The following is a 25,593-nucleotide window of genomic DNA, read 5'->3' on the forward strand; positions in this document are numbered from 1 at the left end:
GGCCTGCGAGCTAAGTGTCGCTGGTTCGATCTTCCAGTCAGGGCACATCAGAGAAGGAAAACTCTGACTCCAAAAAACCTCCGCTGCCTTGCGGCATACCTCTTCAGGGGAAAGGCTAAGGGAGTAAACCCCGACAGAAAATCCGGAGCCGGAGTCCCTAAGGCGGTTTGACGTTGTAGTCAACACCGGCAACTCCTGCGGCGCACCTGAAGCCATGCTGTATTGACTCCGTCTTTCCCTTGGACCCTTCAGCTGCGAAGAGAGGGGGGGTCTGCTGCATGGGCAACAGCAGACCCTCCATATCACCCTGCCCAGGCTCTGTAGCTTCAGCTTCACTGGAGAGGACACTCCAGCGTCATCGTAAGATGTCGATTCAACACGGGAGGAGACAGATACCGTGTCACTCCCGAGTCGGACTGCACAGCCATTCTCGGGGGTGCAGATAAGACTCTTAAGAAGCTACACCATCGTCTCTCGAGACGGACGGCTGCCGACGACGATATCTCGTTGTGAGGGCCCATAAATTCATTCAAAATATAGAGGGTAATTTTCTCTAATTCAAAAATTCTTGGTTGTGGGGTAGTTAACATGAATCTCTTAAATCCTATCTTCTGTATGAGCATTTAAGACCCAGGAGCCACATTTTAGAATAGAGCATTGCCCTGGTTCCATAAAAGTTTATAAACCAACAGACATTTGCTGGAGCACCTTAAACAAGTCCGATAGTCATTCTAGTTTATAAAGAAGTAAATCTGTGTTAGCACATACAAATATATTGACTATCAGCATAATTGGCCCACACAGTTTATGTATAGTTTAAGAGGCTAAGAACGAAAAGATCATAAAACAAGGCTGTTGCCTTCTAAGTACAAAGCAGGCTGAGTAAGTGCCTGTGTATCTGTAGCATTGGGGCAGTTCAGCAGCAAGTGCAGAAGTGGAGGAAAGTTTGGATGGAGAAAGTACTGAGCGAGCCACATTCACAGCAGTGTCTGGAAACACCCAGAACATCCTAGAAGGAAGTTGTAATGGCTAAGTCTAGAATGAGGACTGGAGAGGGTCAGTGTTAAGCTAAGGTATGAATGAATAAATACAGCTGAGTTTCTCCATAATTTAGGGCAAAGACTGGAGAGAAAGGAATCGTTAACAACCCCATTGGGAAGAACTAAGAGTGTGATAACAGAGACGCGTTAAAGGACATTAGGGACAGTTAAAAAAAAAAAAAAAAAAAAAGGTCGGTGTGACGATTATTGAGTACTACAACTGCGAGAAGAGGATCTTGCAGGGATAATAAAGGAAAAGGGTGTGAAGTAAAGGTCAGGAATTGTCAGGGTAAACTATGGGAAAAGACTGTGCAGACGTCAGCAGCCAAGAAAAAGAGAAGACACAGGGTTGGGGCGTGGCCCAGAAAGGGAATGGCTCAATAGTGGGCCACGGGGTGAAAAGGAGAAGGGTGGGGAGGAGCTTTGCTGACAGCGGCTCTCACAGGGTGCCTACAGGGTTAAAACTCAGGGCGGTGAGAAGAGGCAGAACTCGGTTTCCAGGGTAACGGCTCAGACAGTTCCGGCAGCGCAGGCTCGTACCACTGTGCAGCGCGCGCGGGGGGGGGCGCGAGGGGAGGAGGGCCTACGGAAGGAGTCTCGGAGTCGAGGGTACGTCCCGGGCGCTACCAACCGCGCAGCCCGCCTGCTCGCCCCAGGGTCTGTGCCGAGCTGAGCTCCAGCCGCCTGGCCGCAGCGTCTTCCGTGCTGTGCTGGCAGCTCCCAACTGCCTGCGGACGGCGGGGGGTTAGAAACGTGCGCCCAGCGGCCCGGAGTGGCCTCCTGGTCCCCCCGCCTGGGCGGCGGAGTGCGGGCGGCCCGGGCTGGGAGGTTTGAAAAGCGGGCGAGAGACAAAGGCAGCAGGAAGCCTCCACTGCACCCGGAGCCTGTGTGCGCAACCCCCGGGGCCCTTTGCGGCCCCCCGGCCCCGAGCGGCGGTGGCCGTGCTGGTGGCAGTGGCAGTGGCAGGAGGCGGAGGATGCGGCAGGGGGCGTGGGAGCGGCGGCGGCGCGGGCGGAGCGACGCGGCCCGAGCGCGGCGTGGTTAGACCCCAGGCGGCAGCGGCCGGGCCGGCTCGGGAGTGAGTGAGGGGCGCCTACCCCGCCCGGGATGTGAGGACCGAGCGGAGCCCGGGGCGGGGGGAGGGAAGGGAAGGGAGGCAAAGCCAGCAGGAAGGAAGGAAGGACGGACGGACCAGGAGGAGGAGCAGCAGCGGAGGCCGGAGCCGGAAGGCGGGGAGGGGCCGTCCGTTGGGCCCGAGGCGGCGGCAGCGGCCAGGGCCAACTGCTCTCGTCGCCTCCTCCCCCCGGCTCCGCGGAGGGGGGAGGAGGAAGATGGAGACCCACATCTCATGCTTGTTCCCCGAGCTGCTGGCCATGATCTTCGGCTACCTGGACGTCCGGGACAAGGGGCGCGCGGCGCAGGTGTGCACGGCCTGGCGGGACGCCGCCTACCACAAGTCGGTGTGGCGGGGGGTGGAGGCCAAGCTGCACCTGCGCCGGGCCAACCCGTCGCTGTTCCCCAGCCTGCAGGCCCGGGGCATCCGCCGGGTGCAGATCCTGAGCCTCCGCCGCAGCCTCAGCTACGTGATCCAGGGCATGGCCAACATCGAGAGCCTCAACCTGAGCGGCTGCTACAACCTCACCGACAACGGACTGGGCCACGCGTTTGTGCAGGAGATCAGCTCCCTGCGCGCTCTCAACCTGAGCCTCTGCAAGCAGATCACCGACAGCAGCCTGGGCCGCATTGCCCAGTACCTCAAGGGTCTGGAGGTGCTGGAGCTGGGGGGCTGCAGCAACATCACCAACACCGGCCTCTTGCTCATCGCCTGGGGCCTGCAGCGCCTCAAGAGCCTTAATCTTCGCAGCTGCCGCCACCTCTCGGATGTGGGCATCGGGCACCTGGCCGGCATGACGCGGAGCGCGGCGGAGGGCTGCCTGGGCCTGGAGCAGCTCACGCTGCAGGACTGCCAGAAGCTCACCGATCTTTCTCTAAAGCACATCTCCCGGGGGCTGACGGGCCTGAGGCTCCTCAACCTCAGCTTCTGCGGAGGCATCTCTGACGCGGGTCTCTTGCACCTGTCGCACATGGGCAGCCTCCGCAGCCTTAACCTGCGTTCTTGCGACAACATCAGTGACACGGGCATCATGCATCTGGCTATGGGCAGCCTGCGCCTCTCGGGGCTGGATGTGTCGTTCTGTGACAAGGTAGGGGACCAGAGTCTAGCTTACATAGCGCAGGGGCTGGACGGCCTCAAGTCTCTCTCCCTCTGCTCCTGCCACATCAGCGATGATGGTATCAACCGCATGGTGCGGCAGATGCATGGGCTGCGCACGCTCAACATTGGGCAGTGTGTGCGCATCACCGACAAGGGCCTGGAGCTGATTGCTGAGCACCTGAGCCAGCTCACTGGCATAGACCTGTATGGCTGTACCCGAATCACCAAGCGCGGCCTGGAGCGCATCACACAGCTGCCCTGCCTCAAGGTACTCAACCTGGGACTCTGGCAGATGACGGACAGTGAGAAGGTCAGGTGAGGGCAGCAGCACCAACTCCCCTTGTCCCCGCCCTGTTCATCCTCCTGTCACCACCGCCTCCCGCCCCTCACTCCACATGCACACTTTTCCGTAGATCATTGCAATGGATGAGATGGGACAGTGACACGGAGCCTCAGGCTCATTTTCTCCTCCCTCCTCCAGCACTCCTGCCCACTACATGCCCATTCATTGCTTCTGGGGTTCCTCTGCTACCCCTAACATGGGGGCGGGGAGAGGGACTCAGCTACTTGCCCATTCACTTCTCTCCTGGGGAATGGAGGGGCCGATTCAGCTACTGTATCCCCACCGAATTGCATTTGAAAATGGGGGTAGGGTGAGGAGTAACTAACTAGTCCTTTCAACCCTGGGGAGTTGAGGAAAATGTCTGCCTTCACTTAAGCTTTCATTTGAATACTGTGATCTGGTTTTTATTTTGAAATATATGAAAGCAAACCCAACTACAACGGCCTTTTCACCCTTCTTCCACTTTGTAACTAATCCCAGTCTCTTCTCATCACTTCTCTTTTTACAGTACTCTGCTATTCATGCTCATTTCATTTTTATTGTCTTTTTTCTTTTTTGAAGAAATTTGAAATCATGGCCCTTTTTTTTCTGCTGAATATATTCTATATATTATATATATATAAATTTTATATTTATATATATATATATGTCTGGCTACCTCGTTTTAGTTTACTTTTTTCTCTGAAGCCCTGGAATTCTACAAGAGAGATATTTTAAGACTAAAACATTTTTGTGCCTAGACTGGAAAGATGCCCATCGAGTTTATACGTCTTTTTTTGTTCTGGCTTCTTCCCTAACCCCGTCCATCCAGTACGTCCCACTTTCCACATTTTGGCTATAATTATTTTTCTCCTTGTCCATTGGGATTTGAGGGCCCAACCATGTTCCTAAATCTTGACTTAATTTATAGCACAAATGTGTGGGAGAAATGAGAGTTGAACTGTTTTGTTTGTTTGAGACGCAGATTGTCTTGAAAATTATTATATATGCAAATTTGCCCTACCTGCACCCTCTTCCAAGTTTCCCCACAAAAAAGGTCACAGAGTGAGGCTTCCCGTTGGAAGCAGAGGAGCAGAGTTGGCTTCCAGAGCCCCTGGGGCTGTAACGTGAAGGGGAGGAGACTGAAATTCATGTCTTATCTCTGTTCTGTTAATAAAATGGGAATCTGTGGGCTTTAAAAAATTCTGTTTCTAAATGGAGGAGTAGATGACTTTATTTTGGTGGGGGTTGAGACTTGTGGCTTTAAAAAAATCGCTTTTCAGTAGGATGTATATTTTTGTTGGATTTTTTTTGTTTGTTTATTTTTTTAGAATCCTCCACAGCAACATTCGAGACCATGGAGTTAAGGAAACCCAGAGACCTTTATCAATTAATTGTACTGTTTGTGAATTTGTATAAATAATAACAAAGATCCTCTTAAAACGTTTATATTCTTACAGTAAAAGGTTAAACTGATATTTATATAATAAAAGAGGATATATGAAGTATGTTTTTGAAAAAAACAAAACAAAACCTTGTTATCTGTGAATTATTTTGCAGGCAGTGTGTGTCTGGGTACATGCCAAAGTCGGAGGTGCTGTTTGTGTGCTTTCCAGTTAAAGGAAATAGACTTAGATGCATCCTATGTGATATGAGTAAGTTCACAGTTAAAAATATACTCTGTATAAGGTTTACTACTCACTTTTGTTTCTAGAAATGTGGTTAGATAGGAGATTTATATAATTTTTGGTTTTCAACTGTCAACAAAATGGAAATTTAAAGAAACTGAACAAAAGGAAGCTTTTTTAAAAACCACATTTGTAAGAGTCACAATTTCCACAGGGTAGCCAATTTTTCTTTGGGTAGAAATGACATCTAGGGGTCATGTTCAAAAACCAGGTCATGAGATACAGCAGTGGGGAAGAAAGATGGGTTTCTTTCCACTTTGAGTGGGTGTGGGGAGGATGTGAAATGGTGAAGGCTGGAGGGAACTGAAGCCATTGTTCAGAAAAGTTAAAGGAGGGCTGTCCTTGCTCCCTTGCTCTCCAGCTCAGTCATGCGTACTGAATCTCCCAGTGTGAGTGAGGGTCCTAGTGGAAAGGAGGAGGGCAGCTCAGCCTCTCTTTTTAACATTCTCCTCCAGGCCTGGCTGTATTTGAGCACTTTCCTGGGGGATGGGGAGGTTGGCCAGGAGTTCTTGCACATTTGCATTTTAAGCACTTGCAACGCTGAGGCTGAGGGTTCTTAGACTGAATTTTGGTGCAGATAAATGATTACCAACAATTCTAGCAGAGCATACCCTTTGATAGACAATAACTAAGTAATAATATGACACTCTGGCTGGGCTTTGGAAACAGAAGAGTAAAACTGCTCAAACAGTGAAATAATTCGTATTCCTGGTTTCACACAGGTCTTTTCATAGTTGTTTGAGATTTTTCTTTTTTTAAACAAAAAATACTGATCCAAGCAATGACAGATAAGTATTATTATAAAACTTTCCTGGATCAGCCCCTCTTTCCAGGAAGAGAGCTAGAACCCAGGTTTCTCTTGGGATAAGATTCTTTTGTACAGTCTCCCAAGCTTTCTGCTTGAGCATATCACAAAAGCTGCATTGTTCCTTTTTGGAGAGCCATCATAATTGGGTCTAATTGAGCCTGACATTAGATCCATCTTCCTTTTCTTTGGGGAAGGTGTGGATCTCTTTCTTCCCTCTTAGGTTACAGTACCTATTGCCTGAGGAAAAGAAAAATGTGTGAACCCTAGTCAGAAGTAGGGACTTTGAATTAGGGTTGGCTTTCTAACTTAGCATTTGACACCACTATGTACGAAGGTTACACAAACTAGGTTCTTAGACTGTTTTTCTTCTTCTAGGAGAGACTCCTGGCTGTTGAGATTGTCAATAAAAATTTGAGCACCTCCTAAGTCCTAGGCTCCGAGCTCAGGCTTCATTTTGATACCCAAAATAATCCAACTGTAACTGGGGGAAGGATCTTACGCTTCTCTCTTCTGTTTGGTTTTTACTTTAAAAGTTAAATACAACCTTGACTAAAGGTTGTTAAATTAGTGTTTGAAAGTTAAAGATCATGGCCTCATGTCTCATCCTGAACTGGGACACTTAACACATCTGGAGCATCTCTGGAAAAGATGAATAAACCACTTTCATCAGTCAGGGTTAACATCTTGTCTCTCGGCAATTTTGGATAGAAGAAACGGACTATGCATTGAGAACCTATGGTGTGCTTTGCGTGGTACTTGTAAATTTTCCCTTTTAGTCCTCAAAGCAACCTGCTGAAACGGGTATCTTGTCTTCCAGATAAAGCATATTGCTCCCCTTAAGTCACCCCCCCCACTAGTTGAGGGGAGTCAGAACTCAAACCAGGTCCATTTCTAAAGTGCATCTCCCTTCTCTCAGAAGGTTCAGTACTGATCATACCTTGGTTTCCAGTAAGGCAGCCTCAACAGGAGTGGAAAATGTTTTAAGCAGCGTGGACAAGCTTCTGCTGCAGGGCGCTACCTGAAAGGGCACAGGGGTGAGTTCAGTCTCCACCATGCCCACAAAGATGGGAAATGCTTTTAAGGCATAGAAGCACTAAAGAAAATGAGCAGATACATAATTTGTGGGTGGTACAAAGTTAAAAGTCACTAAAGGGCAATTTTTAGAATAACGAGGAAAAAACCTAGTTCAGGTATTTGCTGAAACTTAAGAACTGAAAAACCAAATCGGAAATCTGTAAACTATCATCTAAAAGTAATAACCCTCAAGAGAAACTCTTTGGGTTAGTAGTTGAGACAGAGCTCCACACACCTTTCTTTTCCTAAGTCTCATTGGGCAGTGGCCCTGTAAGGTCTGTACTGAAGAGATTATTTATAAATGCAACTGTGGGGTTCAGATAGTTGCTAGGGGACCATGGTGGGCCTCTAGCTAAGAGCTGGGTGTTGCAGCATAACTCCCTCCTATGGACTCCTTCCTGTTGAATTCCTCCATCCTGAGGAGGGGGAGATCCCACTTGATTGATTCCACATTTGGCAATAGCGACAAAGATGCTTGTCTTAACTTACAGTACATCCTTAAATAGTTAAGGAGACTCGTACTGATCATATTCTTTCATGATTTAAATCAAACAACAAGGATCTGAAAAAGCAAATGTTCCTTTTAATGGCGTTTCTTTTTAAAGGTAAGAACTTTCTTCAATAAGGATATACTGTATGATACGTAAATTGAAGCCCAGCCTTTCTCCAAATCCTGTTGTTTCCTGCAGTGGTTACTAGATAGATACTGGTCTTGGGATGGAAGTAAAACCTTTCTGTTGGGGCTTAGAGAATTTGAATTCAAGTTTTCAAAGTGGTAAGGGTAGTGGCCTCCAGGGACCACTGTGTTTCCAAAGTGTAAGAGTCTTTTGAGTAAAAGATCAGATTTGTGAAACAAACCGAGACCTCCTGTAGCTTCTGACAACCAGCTCTTCCCAGTCCCTGAGGGGAGAGCCCCTGGCCTCTGATGTCAGCTGCTCTGTTTTGCAACCTGACTATTGTAAGTCACCTAGTGCCCTCTCTGTTGTCCATCTCTTCCCTGCTTCAGACACTTAATTCTATCTCTTTAGTAGAGGGCAAGACACACTTGGAGTCAGGGGTGAAGCTTTTTGATTAAATAATGTGTTATATCATGGTTAAAGTACAGGATTCAAAATTGAAAAGCTACATTCAAACCTAAGCTGATGCTTAGACCACATACTTATTTCATTTTTGTCAGTGGACTTGTTCAAAGATTAGGTAGCAAATTAAATTTTTTGAAAAGTGGATGTTAAACAGATGAGACATTCACACTTGGATCAGCACCAACTATTAGTAATTTAGTCCTTATCAAAGGTAAGTGCACAGCAGGACTAGGACCATATATACTCTTAAGGTCTTGGTTAGAAAAAGGGCTGTTTCTAGACAACTGGCCAACTTATAAAGGTCCAGCAGTTTCAGTCTTCCTCTTTCCCAGGGATTGCTCTGATTTTGCCTGGTAGAGGTACCTGTATGAACCCAGCACATTAGTACTGTGTAAGGCCAGGTCTTCCAGTTAAGGTGCATGCAAAAAGTCAGCTTGAGATCTTAACGGCGTGGCACAAGAGTTGGGTATGTTTAGCATTCCCCCAAATAAAGACATTTTTATTTTCTCATTACTCTTCCACTTTGAAAGACAAATGCCACATATTCTTGGAAGTTTGATTTTATTTGTGGGAGTAGAAAGTAGTCTCAATTGCAAAGAGGAGAAGAATGAGGTCTCCAGCAGCAGCAAAGAAACCCAGGCAAGAGTGATAGGGACATGAATATGGTCTGCTGGAAGAATTTAGTCATATAACACAGTGGTCAATTTCTCTCTTAAAATTTGTGTTTTCCAAAATCTGGCAGATATTTATACATTTAATTTCATAAGTGGGGAACGAGGCTTGACAAAGGTGAAAAGATCCTGCCTAGCTGATGCGAAGAGTCAGTATCAGAACCAGGGCTGGTGCAGACTTGAGTGACCACATCAGAGAGTGATCCACATGCAGGCAGCTCTTTGATCTTTCCCTGAGAGGTTGCGAAGCACTGTCCTGATCCATTGCTTCAGAAAAGTGGTTAACCAGAGCATATTTTCTTTGGGAGTAAAAAGTAACAAAAAAAATGCTGAAAATTATTACTATTTAATAAGCATTAAATTACGCAAACTGATATGTATTGCAAGCATTTATATACAGGGTTATTCAAGAAGCCAAAAAACTAGTGCCAGACAATAAATGGGCTGTAGGGTACCCATGTAGCTAGTAGTGGCAAACCTGTCATCTGTTATCCTCAGAGGACGTGAGCCAGTTTCCAAAATGCTGCTTTGTCACAAATAGTCGTGTGAAGTAACAAACACTGGAAGTCTGTGCTTATAATAGCCTTGAAGCGAAGAACTTACACATGTTTAACACGTATACAAATGTGTGCCGCACAATCCTTTTATAAAGTAGAGTCAGGTTGTGGGAACACTATTTTCATCAAGGATAAAAAAAAGGCTCGACTTCACAGATGTTTAGGTTACAAATCCATCTTGTCTAGAAGAGCAAAAGGGTCTAATTTGTTAGTATCAGGCAGCCTCTTCTGTTTATTACTCGTCAATTTATGTAATCCACACTCCAGAAGGATCAGGCCCAGCACATAGCTGTCTGTCAATAATCACAACTCATATCATGGATCCAAGTTCGTGGAATTAGACTGGGAAAATAGAGTTCTGAAGCCAGATTAATTTTTTAAAATAGTGTGGAGTTACTCAATATGGCTTGGAAATCATTGTTTTCCTCATCTGAAAAGAATATGAAAATGTTATTACGAACATCCATAATATTTATCCTTAGGAAATCTCTACCTCAAACTGGCATTTTTATGTACAAATATGGCATATTTTGTGTAGGAATAGCTGCCTGCTTCCAGTTTGCTTTTTGAGAAGCGGTCTCTGAATAGGGAGAAAACAGAGGGGGGAAAAAAAAATCCTAACATTCCTAAGAATCTTTACTAAAATCACCAAAGCTAAAATTGGACAGATGAGTAAAGTAACGGAGGAATTACAATAGTTGAGCGCCTCAAATTTTTTATGTTCTTAGATGCTTTATATATTTTTTTACTCCAGTGTTTAAACTTTAGCTTCATAGCTCAAAAGCCCCACTACTGTGAACTACTCCCCCTACAAAAGAACCAATAGGTGTGTCTTAAGCAAAAAGAAAATGTGAAAATGATAAAATGACAATTTCCAGTTCTTCTAGTTCATTTCAAATGCACAAATTTAGACTGTTTCAGGAATCTGTAAAAACTGAACAGCCAGGTTCTGTGGTCTCCTGAGTTTCATCAAGCTTGCAACTTGCTGTTGAAGAAAGGAAAAAAGGCCTGGAATAGAGATGCCTGGCTCTCCCAACCCCAGCTGATGTCTGCACTTGAGCCAGATGCCCTGCCATTGTGCTCCTAGTTAAATGGCGACAAGCAGAACAGTGTGACCCAAAGGCAGGCAGCTGGCCTATCCTTTTCCCACACCTGCGGGGCTCATTTTCAGTGGCACCACAAGAGGAACTGCAGAAATTCACTACAGTAACCATGACACAGGATTTCACTGCTTACTTGAGAGATAAAAATGTGTATATACAAGTTAGGATATAGAGGTCAATGAGAAATAAAAATGTACACATAGGATATAGAGGTTAATGAGAAATAAAAAATGTGTACATGCAAGTTAGTATATAGAGACCAAGCATTGTATTGAAAGGCAGAAGTGGAAATCATTTTAGCCTCCTGGGTTATTCCTTAACCTCCCCAAACCCCCTCCCCCAAAAAACCTCTGACCCACTCACACAGTTCCCACTCCCTGCTGTGATGCAGCTATGAATCAGAATCAGGGAGCTGGAAGTCCCACCCTGTGTTTTTATTTACCTCAAGGTTATTAAGATAATTTTAGGATTCACTGTGAGGAAGGAGGTATACACTTACTGAAAAACTAAACATTTGTTTCCTCATATGGAAGATGGAATGTGGAAAAATGAAAATTTATCCATCCACAGATTTTGCAAACCCTGTGTTTTGTCAGCAGGTGGCAGCATCGTCTGCAAGCTGGCTATTTCCAGTGGGGAAGGATCTACACCTTCCTGCCCTCTGACAAATGCCTTCTGGTCACCTCCCATCCCTCTCCCACCCCCCACACACCCCCAAAAATAATTTCCCCAGGGTGTAAGAGTTGACAAAGAGGAATTTCATGTCCCCAAAAAGATGAACTGGAATATTAAAATATCAGTTAAACTACTCAAAGGGACCTAGGTGCTGAGCAGTTTGCTTTTGGAGCAAGTTGACAGATGTAACCTCCTTTAGCAGCTCTCTGCTTTTGGCGGCTAGGGGATGAAACATAACTTGTCATTTCTCTTAAAGACCATCTCATACAAATCCTGTTAGCTTGCCATATTTGGGGAATATGAGAGAACAAATGGGGAAAATTTTATACACGGAGATAGAAATTTTAACAGCAAGAGCGAAAGTACTTGTTTATTACCAAAAAAATATAAAGTGTATTGTCTGTGATGAAAAATTCTAGAGCTCTTTTAAGGAAAAACAAATATATTTTAAGATTTTATTCAAAGTATCTATTTTTATTATGAAAACTTAGTATCTTTATTGCCCAGATGAAGATATATCCATAAAATCCAAGGGTGTCTATGAAACTGAAAATGATGAAGAGCCCTGATAAAGAACTAAGGCTGCTCATATCCTAAAGTCTTCCTTTGGAACACAGACATTAGGAAGAGGTAGCAGAAATTAAGGAGAAAGAACTTCTGAGCCAAGTTGGCCAGATTCCATAAAATACCACAATGGGGAACAGGCTGCAGGCAGGCCAGGCCTAGGGGTCTCCTGCCCTCTTGCAGTTCAATAATCTGGCCTCAGGGAATCAAAGCATGAATCCCAAGGGCAGTTGTACAAATGTGGAATAGAAACGTTGCAAGTGGAAATCCTCTGTGGCTCCTCCTACAAGCTGTATTAGCCGGGTGAGGCGCCACTCACTAGCTGTGTGATAAAGGTGGTTTTTTGGTTAGAGAATGAGAGAAAAGAAAGGAAAGCTTCTGAAACTCAGGGCCCAGACAAGAAGCAGATTACCATTCCTGGCACCATCCATGAGGGTCTTATAAAAGCAGACAATCTCCCTGGGTGCTTTATGGACACCCTTGCTGGACTATGCCATAGTTAGTGACAGAATGGATACAGATTCAGGGAAAAAAACCCAAATAAAAGAGGAGGTACGGGAAAGAAAAGAGACCATGTATCTATCCATACAAAGCTGAAGAGGAGAAAGCACGGGGCAGGCTGAGGAGCCAGAAGGATAAAGACACAGGACGTGAAACTAAGTGAGGGGAAGTAGGAACTATTCCTGACGCAACAATTCCTAAAAGTGGTCCTCAGGGTGAATCAGAAGTGTGGCTCTTGGATTTGCAGTCTCTAAGAACAGCTTTCCTGGGCCAGCACATGCCCTTAAGAAGACAGGCCCTCTTGCTTTGGTTGCTTGAATCTGACTTGAGACAGAAAGTTCAACCAATAGGCCGCCAGCTGGTTGTGGTGAACCTGTGACCCAGGGACTGGATGGACATGACAGCCCCACAGACCGAACATCCTGCTCAGGTACGTGAGCTATTACTGCCCCACCCTCCTCAGCCACCAGCGTCCCCAGTACACTCCTGGCATCAGAGTGAACGCTGTCTGTGATCCACTGCCCCATTTTCACATGGAACAGGTGAGGACGACATGTCTACAGGAAGGAACAGAAAGCAAGTGTTTCCAGGGCAGGCATCCCTCACACAGGCCCTGCGGGCAGCAGTGGGCTATGGTGGCCTCAACACTGCCCACCAACCCCCCAGCTCAGGCTTCCACACTCATCCTGGCCAAGAAGATATAACTGACAGCTCCTGTCAGCGCAAGAACACAGAGATTCTATTTTAGGTGATGTTCCCCAAAGCCTCACCCTAGAGCACAATCGCAAATCCACACCGCCTGAATACTCTACAGACAGGGCAGCCACTGCTCCTGCTTTCTCAGCCTTCCTCTGTCCTCTCAGTCCCACCCCCACAAAAATAAAGGTGTCCACACAGGCATCCAGTTGCTCTTGAAAGTAAACAGCATGGCCACTTCCTGGGTTCTTGATTTAATATTTCCCCTTGTGTGGAGACCACTGAGGGGCCCGTTGAGGCTTGTGGGGGTGGGGGGGTTCCAGGTGCCATCACCAAGCAGCTATCAAGCATTACCTTGCAATTATCCCTGAAGTGGGTTGCCTTCCACTGGATGGCCCCGAGTTGAAGCCCTGTGTGCCATTCCCAAGCCCGTCCATTCCCACTCCTGTGTCCACTTGCCCTTCTGTGCCTGCCAATAACTTGCGGAGAAACTAAGGCACTTGTGGGCAAGTGGCTGCGAACACCTTTCCACCCTCCCACTAGTGCCTAAAACAAGCCTGCTAATGCTAATCTGCCCCTTCACCTGCAGCTCAACAGCTTTTCTCCTTTAAGCCCCTGATAATGGTTTTACTAAAATCCTTTTTTGATGGAAAAAAATCCCAGCTGGACATTTCAGGCCTCTGCACAATGTACAAGTCCTCAGGTCCTTCCCCTACCTCACAAAGGCCTCTAATCAAGTGGAAAATGTGCTGGAGGCCAGAGTTTTGGGTCTGCAATTACTTTTTAAGGGATTACCAGAGAAGAATAGGGGGCACTGAGGGCCTCCCTCCTGCTTTGTTTTCCATTTGGTCCTGCTTTTAGACATACTTGAGCGGTGGAAGCTGCCTAGGTCTCCAGCACAAGAGCCTCATCTCTTCCTTCTCTGGTGGAAGGGTGTCATCTTTGAACAACATCACTTCGAAAAGCTTTAGAAAATTTGGAAGCAATATGCAGGTCCTATTCTGACCCTGTTTAAGCTCTTATTTAGAAAACCACTATGGAAGAAGATCTTGTGTGGGGGGAGAGCACTCATTCATTAACCTCTAACCCTGCTCTGCATGCAGAGGGGAGAGTTCGCACTGAGTCCATACACTGCTAAGACTGAGAACAGTCACTAGGCCTTCCCAGGCTGTGGAGGGCAAAAGGTCATGTTCCCAATCTCACCAGATAGCCTTCATCTTATTTGTACACATTGACCCTTCCCCTCAACACTGAGCAAATACGCACGAAGCTCCTAATGCAAAACATGGATAAAAATATAAAATGCTAACCATTTTTATTACCCTATTTGGAATCTTTGTTTAAAAATGTGCACTACGGTAAGGAAGGTCCTTTGAAGGACCTTCTTTGATGTCATTTATACATGAATGTTCATGAAGGATTAATTGATAAAGACGAACATTTCAGACTGGCCCTGAGTTCTAATTCTGTTTCAGCACAGAGACTGCTCATCCTTCTAAACCTAACTGGTTAGTGATGTATGCAAATACCCAGTAAAAAGGAAATGATTATAAATTCCTAAACTCATTCTGGGATGATCAGGGATTAGGCAGATCAGCTCTGAAAGTTAGAAGTCAGCATAAATTTCAAAATAAATATAGGGCTGCATTTTCAGGTCCTTTCTTCAAAATCCCTAAAATACCTTTGGCTAAAACAAACAAACAAACAAAAAACCCCTGTAAAACCCCTAAAAGCCAATTCTAGTTTGTTTTCATCAGTAAGAATACCTTATTGACTTATATGCCTTAATTTTTCAGTTCTCTCTCAGAAGAACCCTAAACAACCAAGAACTAGATTGAGAGCAGCACAATTATTATTACATTTACTATATTATATTTAATACTTAATGCAGAAATCATGCTAATATTTTATTATGTTGACCTTCATACTTCTTCATACTTCTTCTGGTGTGTGTGGAGGGGATCATATAGTTTCCTCCAGGAAAGCAAGTGAGGGCAGAGCCCTTGGAGTCCTCCTCCCGAATGACAGTCAGGTTTGCTGACTGACTTCTGCTGATTATCAAGGTGTTGTGACAGCTTTCTTCTGGAGTGAATAGTCTCCCTACTTTGGATGAAGATGAACTTCTTTAGTGAAACATTCAAGGGCATCAAAGGAGACAGTGGACTCTCTCTAAAGCAGAGCCTCAGGGGCCTGACTTGAGACAAGCCTGCTTTATAGCGAGAGTTGTTCCAAGCTTCTCTCCCAGACCCAGTTCCTGAATCGCTGTGTAGAATGCCTGCTCTCGTCTGTCCTTGGCTTATCACCTGATTTTGGTGTTCATCAATACTCTTATACTTCTCCGCCCATTGAACAAAATACCAGTTGTTTTAGAAGTTGCTCTTCCTACCAACAACAGTTTGGGGAAGAGTAAATAGCAATTTAGAAACAATAATTTAATAAAATAGTGATAATAGTGCATCTCAGATTTTTTAGAGCAGTGGAAAATTTTAGTAGTTTGGAATGTAAACTCATTTGATCATACAGGTATTTAAAAACCATCTAAGACGAACTTCCTTAATTTTCTATTCAAAAAACAAGATGAACATTAGAATTAAGGATTAAGCATGGGCTTTCAAATTAAGAAAATTTTGTTCAAGGTCTAATGTGAAAACGAATTTGTGTCTTGAGATTGAAATGTTATCCAAGTTCATTGTGTCCAACTGGCATACCTGAAGTAGCTGGGAATGGCCCTGGAGTCAAAAAGAAGACATGAAGTATGATGTCTCCAGATCGCACCAAGTGGGGTCATGTACAGGGAGCGAGGGAACCTCACTTCTCGGTAGTGTTTTCTCTAGCTCCTTCTCCCATGCTCTTGATAACCAAAGGCTACACCTAACTCCTGCTCACATTGTATCTGCCATATTGCTGCGTATTTTTGAAATTCTCCCTGTTCACTCATTATGTACACGCTTATCATCTGGGCCACCGAACTCTCTCAGCCACCGTCTCCACGCCTAACAATCTCACGTCAGCACCCGCAGACTCTGCAGGAGCAGCTGCGCTGCTGACTCCAGCTCTCTGCTTCCCCGCTCTGCCCTCCAAATCCATCCCCAGCACCTCCCCATCTTCCAAACTTGTAGAGGCCAGATGAGTGCTAACTGTCATTACTCTATTTCATTGGCAATCTCTACACCACACTTTTAAAACATAATTTTTACTAAGATATGCCTGCCTATTTAAGGCTGTCCTTAAAGGTGATAAATAAATCCTTATTTTTAAAACTCCTTATTAAAAACAATTGTCCAGAATAGAAAAACTTGGATGGCAAGGCAAAATTACCCTTCAATCCTCATATAATGCCACTTGCCTCCCCTAGGATGCCCAGGTGACAGAGTGGGCTGGACCCATTTGGACCCCACTTCAGCTTTCAGAGTGGCCAACAGTGGTGACAAATGCCTGAAATTTGGGCCTGATCTTATCATTGACTTGTATAAGATCTTGAAATTAAGCGTTTGTCAGCACAGGTTAAATCCCAAATTAATCTAAGGTAATCAGGCAACGTTAAGAATATCTCCCAGGTCTCCTGCTAAGAGTCTCTTCAAGTTTTTCTCTGGGAACCATTTCAGGTTTATCTGCAGAGTGCTGACAGTCAAGTGGCAGGGCTGATAAAACTTGTGCTTGGCTGTATCAATTATAGCACTAAAACCACTTTAAGAGCCTATAAAATGCTAACAAATATTCCTTTTGACCAATCCATACAACCCTCAATCAAAATCACAACATCTTGCTGATTTATTGGGATTAACTTGCTAACTAACAGTTAAAAGCTAGTTTATGAATGACTTTTAAAAATGCAAATTAGTGTGGATTCAAGGCTGACTTTCACTTAGTAAATATTTATTTGGCAACTGTGATAGTCTGGAGTCCGGTGCCCAAGGCTGGAGATCCAGAGTGATGTCTCACGCTACTTATAGAGGTCTGCTTTCTTGAGTGGGAGAGAAAGAAGTAGAGTTTCACTGGGAACTGCTCGCAGCCCACAGGCTGATTTATCTGTGCTGCTGCCTGTAATCTAGATATGCCCACGGGAGTGTGTCCCATGTGTGTCTGTTAGGAAGAAAATAAAAGACAAGTTGGGGTTGCTGCTTTACAGAGCTCTCAGTGCAGGAGGGAACCAGCCAGTGGTGAATACGGAGGCAAAACCAAGGTTTATATAAACACAGTACTACTCTCCCTCTCACGTCCCGCGAGGGTGACAGGCCTGCTCCTATTCCACGCCTGAACTGCTGGACTCTTGGTCTCTCCCCGACTCCTCAAGCCTGCTCTTGATGTCAGTTTCAACCTGATTCCAATGGTACAAAAATATTGAGGGGCCAAATGAACACCCAAAGGCCTGAACTGTCCGCACCCCACCCCTAGTCTTTCGTGGGTCAGCTTAGCCTGCCTGGACTTGATCAGCACAGCACAGGCTAAACAGTTTCCAAGGAAGGTCAAGCCAGACCAGGTCCTTGACCTAAAGGACTATAGGGTTTGGCAAAGGTAGGTTGGCAGTTGTGAGTATGTGCATTTTTTCTTGCATTACTTATTAGTTATTTGTACTAAAACTGTAAACCTACTTTTGCCAACCCCTGTATTTGAATTATTTTCTGCTTCATCTCCAGAAATTTTATTTTATTAGAGAAAGGATCTGTGAGAAGAAGAGGAAATATTTAAGGTTCCCTCCTGCCGTTCAAAGCTAGTTAAATGCAAACAGAAGAAACCTGCTGGGCGGTGCGGCGGCGCTGCACACAATGTGCATCTCGGTGTTGGCACAAACACGCAGGCCGGCAGGCTTCACAGCAAGGGGCGTGCCCCTGAGCCGCTGCTTCAGGGCAGGACCTTTGCTCCCCAAGATCCCACACAGGGAGGGAATTCGTGCCCAACCTGCACACCACTCTGGAATAATTCCCCCCGACCCAAGCACAGCCAGTTCCCCAAAGGCACGGCCACAGAGACGGGAACCCCTCCTCACTCTCGCTCTGACACGCACATGGAACCCACTCGCACACACTCCCCTCACTATTTTCTTCCTGAGAAACCACCAGGTGCCTTCACAAGCTCCCACAACTGTCAGCTCCAGACACTGACACGGAGCATGGACAGGCGCCAATTGCCACTCCAGGGACGAGGACCGCATGGTGCTGGGGTGGAGAGGGTTGACTGGGATCCCAGGGAGTCCTACTGATCGTTAGGTAGCATGGAGGCTGGGAGACAGTCTCCTCAGTGACCAGCGAGGAGGACTTCTTCCCCAGGGGATCCTGAGGGCACAGTGCCAGCATTTATTCAAAGTACCATTGACCACAGCCATACACAAAGATCTATGCTTATGACTGGAATGTGCAGGACAGAGATAGAGATATAGATAGGGAGGAAGGAAGGAAGGAAGGGAGGAAGGGAGGGAAGGAGAGAAGGAGGAAGGGAGGGAGGGAGGGAGGAAAGGAGGGAGGGAGGGAGGGAAGGAGGGAAAAAGGGAAATTTCTCTTTGTTTGACTCTTAATCAGCATCTCCTGAGACACTGAGCTACTTGTATCTCAAAGTGAAATAAAGAAACCCCAGTGAGCAAAGGAGAATAAAGCTGTGGGGGATGTTTATTTTTATTTTAATAGAAGTTTTTTCTCCCTCAGGGTTTTGCTTATCTGTCTACATATGTCCACAGAAAATATTATTCTTAGAGTCCAGAGTCTGTGCACATTTGTTTGTACAGATTTTTAAAGAGCAAATAAAAGACCGAGATACTTTTGATATGTACTGTTGTACTCAAATGATGTGTTTAGACCTTTCCCATCCAGTTCAGGACCAATTTGTTTATCATTACTTGCCAAAAGGTACTTTTGAAATACACTCCTGAGTTCATCCAAGATGACTTGTAAAAGAAGGCCCTTAACTTTTCCAATGAACTCCTACCAACACCTTCTCGCGGGGCCATGGCCAGCCTAGTCTCTAGGCAGGCCAGACCCTCTGACCGCCAGTGGGCATGGCTGTGTCCTCAGAGCTTCTGTCCACGTCCAACTGTCACTCAGGCACAAGGCGGGGCCACAAGGCTTCATGTGGTTTATTATCACGGATGCTCTGGGATCTCTGAGGCCCTGATTTTCAGATCCCACAGAAAAAAGTTCTAAAGACTCCTTCAGCTGCCCAGCTGGGGTGGCCCTTCCCAGCTCTTAACTGCTCCCACTGTCACTGCCTCCCAAGGCACTTCCTTTGCCACCAGCCTTAACTTATGTCAGCTCCTCACTCACACCACTGTTTCTCCAGGTGGGTCTTTGGATGGCCTACATAAGAGTCACCTGCATGCCTGCTAAACATGCATTTTGCGGGAGGAGGGATCCCTAAACCATCTACTCTTTCCCCAGAGAGTCTTTCCTAAAAATGTAATGAGATCATATTGCTATCCTACTTAAAAACCTCCACTAGCTTCCCGCTACATAAACAATAAAGTCCCAACTTCTTACAGGAGTGTATGCCTTCATGGTTCCCAGTTATTCCTTATCCTCACGTCCTGCCAGTCCTCATCCTCCTAAAGTCCTACCTCTATTCTGATTACATGTTGTACCTCCAGGCCTAGAATGTTCTTCCCTCCCTGTTTGACTGGAAAATTCATCCTTACCCTCAAGGCCTGGCTCAAATAAACTCTGCAGAGCCTTCTATTACTTTCTCCTCTGGGTCCCCACACACATCTTCTGAGGCTCTGGTATCAGCCCTCTGGGCACTGCACGGTATGCTCATGTATTACTCACTCTCCCTAGAAAGATCTCCTAGACATGGGTGGTCAGGATGGTATTCAACTGACAAATAAAAAAGTTTCTACCAGATGCCCTGCTCTGATGAATGAAGCTTCCTTCCAGTCTCATAAAGTGTAGACCCTTGTGGGAGAGAGAAACAATTACTAAATAATTTCCATAATGTGTGATGAATATTTTGATTAAAAATAAGTACCTAGTACAGGTTGGGGGAAGGAAACCTAAGTCAAGAGGACCTAGCCTGGTCTAGGGTCAGAGACCGCCTTCCTAGCACTATTGTTTGCAAACTGGGAAGTTCTGAACAAATTTCCTTTTAAAAAACATTGTATTTATTTATTTTTAGAGAGGGGAAGGGAGGGAAGAAGAGAGGAAAAGAAACATTGATCAGTTGCCTCTCGTGCACCCCTACCCCCAATCCCAACTCTGGGGACCAGCTCACAACCCAGGCATGTGCCCTGACTGGGAATCGAACCAGCGACCTTTCGGTCTACAGACCAATGCTCAACCCACTAAGCAACATCACCCAGGGCTGAACAAATTTTCTTAAGTGAAGTGTCACCCAAACAATGATGATCCTGAAATGGTCAGCCCAGACCTCTGGACCCACAGGCCCAACTATTAGACATCTCTACTCTGCGTCCCACCTAACACATCTAAAACTAAATACTTTCCTCCCCAATCTACTCTACCTGCCCAAATAAGCTACAGACAAGTAACGTCTCCCCTTCACTCATTAAACCCTCTGCCCAGCCAGCACATCCCAGCCTGTCAATTCTGCTTTCGAGGTTCCAAGTGCTTTACCCGCACCCTTTTGCACCCCCCCACAACTGCCCTAAGTCAATCCTCATCATTTTTAAGTTCCAAGAGTGATTTTTCTAATGTACCAATCTAATGTATAAATCACTTCCTTGTTCACAGTTCACCAATGGCTCCTCCTTGCCTCTGTGGTTCCTCCTGGCACACTTTGTACCCTCCTATGGGAATGGGGCAGGATCCCAGGACTTGGTGGTCCAGCGTAAGGGACTCTGTTAAGTACCAGATGGGTTAAGACCTATGGACAGTTGAGGTTGCCTAGGGCATCTTAGTAAACAAAAAAGCCAAAAAGTGTAATGAACAGTGTTTGGATCAGATCAAAATGATCCTGCATTGAAAGAGGCACATTATTTGCATTAAAATGCTCCCTGCATCAAGAACTTCCAGCCAAGATGGAGGCCTAGATGGACACGCTGCATCTCCCTCTGCAGCTGGGAAGGAATGCAACTATCTCAAGGCTAAAGACAACCAGAAGTTCCAGAAAATCGAGCTGCATGGAAGTTCAACAGATATGGATGTAGGGAGGAAATACGGGTAGGACGGGCGCGGCTGGGATGGAGAGGAAGCAGTGTGGCAGTGGCTGTGGCAGCAGCAGCAGCAGCGATGGCAGCAGCAGGCTGGCAGAAAGCACAATCAGATGTTTTGAAGGATGGGCAGGGACACCTGGGGAGTGCTCTCAGCACCAGACCAGACCTCACAGCTCACGGTCCCAGCGCCTGGGAACGTAGAGCCTCATTGCTTCTGACTGTGCAAACCAGTGGGGGTTGGGGCAGAGGAGGAGGAGGCTGCTTGTCTCTCAGCAGAGTTCCTTTGTTTAAAGGGCCTCCAAGGTCCTGGAGCATTGGCAGACCCACCCACTCTAGGAGCAACAGACAGGGTGGTGGCTAGGGGGCTGCCAGTCCCATGCGGGAGGCAGGAGGGGTGAGTGCTGGATGGGTGGCATTGTTCCCTCTCGGACCCCTCCCCCACACAAAGCGCCACAACGTGGTGAAACTGGTTGCCCTGTACTGACGAATACCTAAAACTCCACCCCTTATAATGTAACAGATGTGACAGCTCTACCTAAGACACAGAGGCAAACAAACACAGGAGCCTGTTAAGATGAGGAGACAGAGAAGTATGGCCCAAAAGAGGAAATGGATCAAGGTTCCATTGGGAGAACTAAGCGACAAGGAGAGAGCCAACCTAACAGATGAAGAGACAGCCAACCTAACAGATGAGGGGACAGTCAACCTAACAGACGAGGAGATAGCCAACCTAACAGATGCAAAGTTCAAAACGCTGGTGATAAAGATGCTAACAGGCTTGGCAGATATGCTTGAGTATGGCAAATGCATAAGGGAAGAAGTGAAGGCTATGCTAAATGAAATGAAGGAAAATCCGCACAAAACCAATGGTGAAGGGAAGGAAACCGGGGTTCAAATCAGTGATGTGGAACATAAGGAAGAAAAAAAACAGTCAGCCAGTGCAGAATGAGGAAGCAAGAGTTGAAAAAAATGAGGAGAGGCTTAGGAACCTCTGGGACAACTTTAAGCATGCCAACATCCGAATCATACGGGTGCCAGAAGGAGAAGAGGAAGAGCAAGAAATCGAAAGCTTATGTAAAAAAATAATGAAGGAAAATGTCCCTATTTTGGAGAAGGAAATAGACATACAAGTCCAGGAAGCACAGAGAGCCCCAAATAAGCTAGACCCAAAGAGTACCACACCAAGACATATCATAATTAAAATGCCAAAGGTTCAAGATAGAGAATATTGAAAGCAGCAAGAGAAAAGAAGAGAATTACCTACAAAGGGTTGCCTATGAAACTATCAGCTGATTTCTCAAAAGAAACTTTGCAGGCGAAAAGGGACTGTCAAGAAGTATTCAATGTGATGAAAAACAAGGACCTACAACCAAGATTACTCTATCCAGCAAAGCTATCATTTGGAAAGGAAGGGCAGATAAAGTGCTTCCCAGACAAGGTAAAGCTAAAGGAATTCATCATCACCAAGCCATTATTATATGAAATGTTAAAGGGGCTTATTTAAGAAAAGAAGGATCAAAACTATGAACATTAAAATGACAACAAACTCTCAACTATCAACAACTGAATCTAAAAAAACAAAAAACGAACCTAAGCAAACAACCAGAACAGGAGCAAAATCATAGGTATGGGGATCATTTGCAGGGTTATCAGCTGGGAGGGGGAAGGGGGAGAAATGGGGAAAAAGTGCAGGGATTAAGAAGCATAATTGGTTGGTACAAAATAGATGGGGGGGGGTTAAGAATAATATAGGAAAGGGTGAAGCCAAAGAACTTGTACGCACAACCCATGGACATGAACTAACGGGGGTGGTATTACTGGAGGGAATGGGGGTACTGGGTGAAGGGGAGCAAAGGGAAAAGAAATTGGGACAACTGTAACAACATAATCAATAAAATATACTTAAAAAAAAATGTTCCCTGCATCAGATTGCAAAGGTGGAAACTTTTCAGGATAAAAAATAATTCTGTATCTTGATTGTGGTGGCGATGTTACAGGGGTATGCATCTGTCAAGACCCACCATATTGTATATTTTATCTTTTTAAAACATTTTATTTATTTTTAGAGAGAAGGTAAGGAAGGGAGAAAGAGAGGGAGAGAAACATCGAATGACTGGTTGCCCCTCGCATGCCCCCAACTGGAGGCGGGCCTGCAGCCTGGGCTTGTGCCCTCACTGGGAATCAAATAGGTCACCCTTCGCTTTGAGGGATGCTCAACCAGCTGAGCCACGCCAGTCAGGGCCATATTGCATATTTTAAATGAGAACAGTCTGTTGTACATAAATTATACCTCAATAAAGTTGTTATAAAAGTGTCTCATCCACCAAACTTACAGGAATTTGCATCCACTCACTTAAAATGCTCTGTCGTTGCTTATCTGTCTGAAAATCCTCCTTTTTTCACCACTCCATTAAGCCTTTCCCAACTGACCCAGGCAAACGTGGATGCCATTTCTCGCGGGGCCCACAGTGTGGCCATCCCTCCTCACCCTCAATGGTGAGGTCTCTGAAACCTCCTTGGCAGATAAGGAATCTCAGACTTACAGAAATAGTGGTTTGGGGCAGTAAGGTCTCAAGTGACGGAAGTACAGAACTGACTTCATTTTGGTAACCCCCCACTCGGGAAAGTGCCTGGTATATAGCAGGTGTTCAATAAATAGCTTAGGAAAAAGTGGGATAGAAGATATGTACTCTTCACATTAGGCTCAAGTAATTCTTACACGAAGAAGGCAGATGCAGCTATTCATAACGACCCCATGTGAGACAGGGTCATCTTGCACTAACCTAAGTGAGGACTCCATTAAAAAAACAGATTTATTACAAAGTCACTCTTTGGTAACTGCTGTGTCTTTGTCCCAAGGTAACCATTTCAAAGTCAAAGAAACAACATAAATGATAAGAATATTTCAAGTGTCTGTTTTTAAAGCATTATGCACTTGATGAACTATGTTGCTTAAGCTTTGCTGATTAAAAAAGTGTCTCATAACTCCCACCATACACAGATGTGCTTTTGGAGATATATATGAGCGCAGCTGAAACTCTAAGACATGTACAAGATTCTAAAGTAGTGATTGCAGCACTGCCTAGTCAAATGGTCATGGCAACAGCTGGCTGTTAAAGGTAAATGCCACATGTGGCGATATGTGATTTGCCATCGTGTTGCAGTGATCACTCACCCAAGAGTCCGCAGGAGAGGGTGAGAGGGGCCGAGCTCCGCGGCAGCACTGGCAGCCTGGACTTCGCCCGGCCATCATTGCTCCTCCCTCATTATGTATCACCACCACCTCGGAGACCAGCAAAGGGATAAGCATCAAGAGAGACAGAGGAGAACACCATTTGGTCTCCATGCATATCATCAAAGATTTATATAATATTTAGTGTATGCTCGGATGGAAACAGGCAAACGTGGTAGAAAATGGGTTCTATCTTGCTTTGCTCATTCAATGCCTGACCATCCCTTGCCTCACGTTTTCCCCTTGAAAAACCAGGTAAAATACTAGGCGTAAGCCTCACTACTAGATCCAGGAAACACTATAGGGAATCATGAAGAGTGAAGTGAATTTTAATTCAGCAAGCATGTTCTGCAGGTGTGTTCTGCAGTTAATGTTCGCCCAAATCCCCTCACCCCACCGCTTCAGAGCACAGGAGCCACCTTCCAACACCAGACGCTGCGTTCCTCTGCAAGCCCTCTTCGCTCGACCCACAGGAAGTAAACAGCAGAATCAACGCTCCCTGGGACAGCCCTCAGACAGCAACTGGCAGGAGTGGGTGTATAATCACTCCAGCCCTTAGGGCGTGTGTTCTACCCTGGCTGAGGTCCCCAGGGCGATCAACCCCGATAGCCCCCAGTGGTAACCAGCTCGGCAACCCACCCTTTATTGGCTACATTCCCTTACCCATCTCCCCCTCCCACTCCCTGACCGGTAGTTCCCGCACCTCACAAATAATCTACACAAACAACCACTACTCCCTCCTCAAGCTATAAAGGAAAGAAAAATACAAAGGAAAAAAAAGACGAAGCAAGACAAAGAGATGAATTTATGTTCTCACTCCTTTGACTTAGTCTCCAGAAATACACAAACATATACATGTAAAGATAACACTGATTATCTTAGTATATATAGAAAGATGCATCCATCTTTTCCTTTCAGTCTGTATGAATTTTAATATATTCATTACACCCCACACTTATGAGAATATTTTTAATATGATGATTCTATTATTAAAGATAATTATTCTTGGTTATTTTTAATGTCTCAGGACTATACTTTGTGCTGCCCAGACCAAAGTGACCTCAAGGAAGCACGCTTTAAAGGTTTTATTAATTTATTTTTAGAGCAAGAGCAAGGGAGGGAGAAAGAGAGAGATGAAACATTGATGTCCAAGAGAAACATTCATCGGTTGCCTCTCTTATGCCCCAAACTGGGGACCGGGCCCGCAACCCAGGTATGTGCCCTGACCAGGAATCGAACCTGCAACCCTCTTTTCATAGGCCAGTACTCA

General features: G+C 45.7%; 2 protein-coding genes across 2 annotated transcripts in view; one reads left to right on the forward strand and one right to left on the reverse strand.

Annotated features, from left to right (window-relative positions):
* The window catches only part of WNT5B (Wnt family member 5B), a 139,761-nt gene that overhangs the window by 83,205 nt on the left and 30,963 nt on the right, over positions 1-25,593 (reverse strand). The gene's annotated exons all lie outside the window — the stretch shown is intronic.
* On the forward strand, positions 1,545-5,082 carry FBXL14 (F-box and leucine rich repeat protein 14). Its single transcript, XM_090273799.1, is given in 3 exon segments — positions 1,545-3,570; positions 4,909-4,943; positions 4,946-5,082. Coding segments are annotated over 3 exon segments (1,260 nt in total). The 5' UTR covers positions 1,545-2,371; the 3' UTR covers positions 4,972-5,082.

Source organism: Furipterus horrens, unplaced genomic scaffold, assembly GCF_987537825.1.
Source record: "Furipterus horrens unplaced genomic scaffold, mFurHor1.1.pri manual_scaffold_4, whole genome shotgun sequence".
In the NCBI taxonomy this organism is placed as follows: domain Eukaryota; kingdom Metazoa; phylum Chordata; class Mammalia; order Chiroptera; family Furipteridae; genus Furipterus; species Furipterus horrens.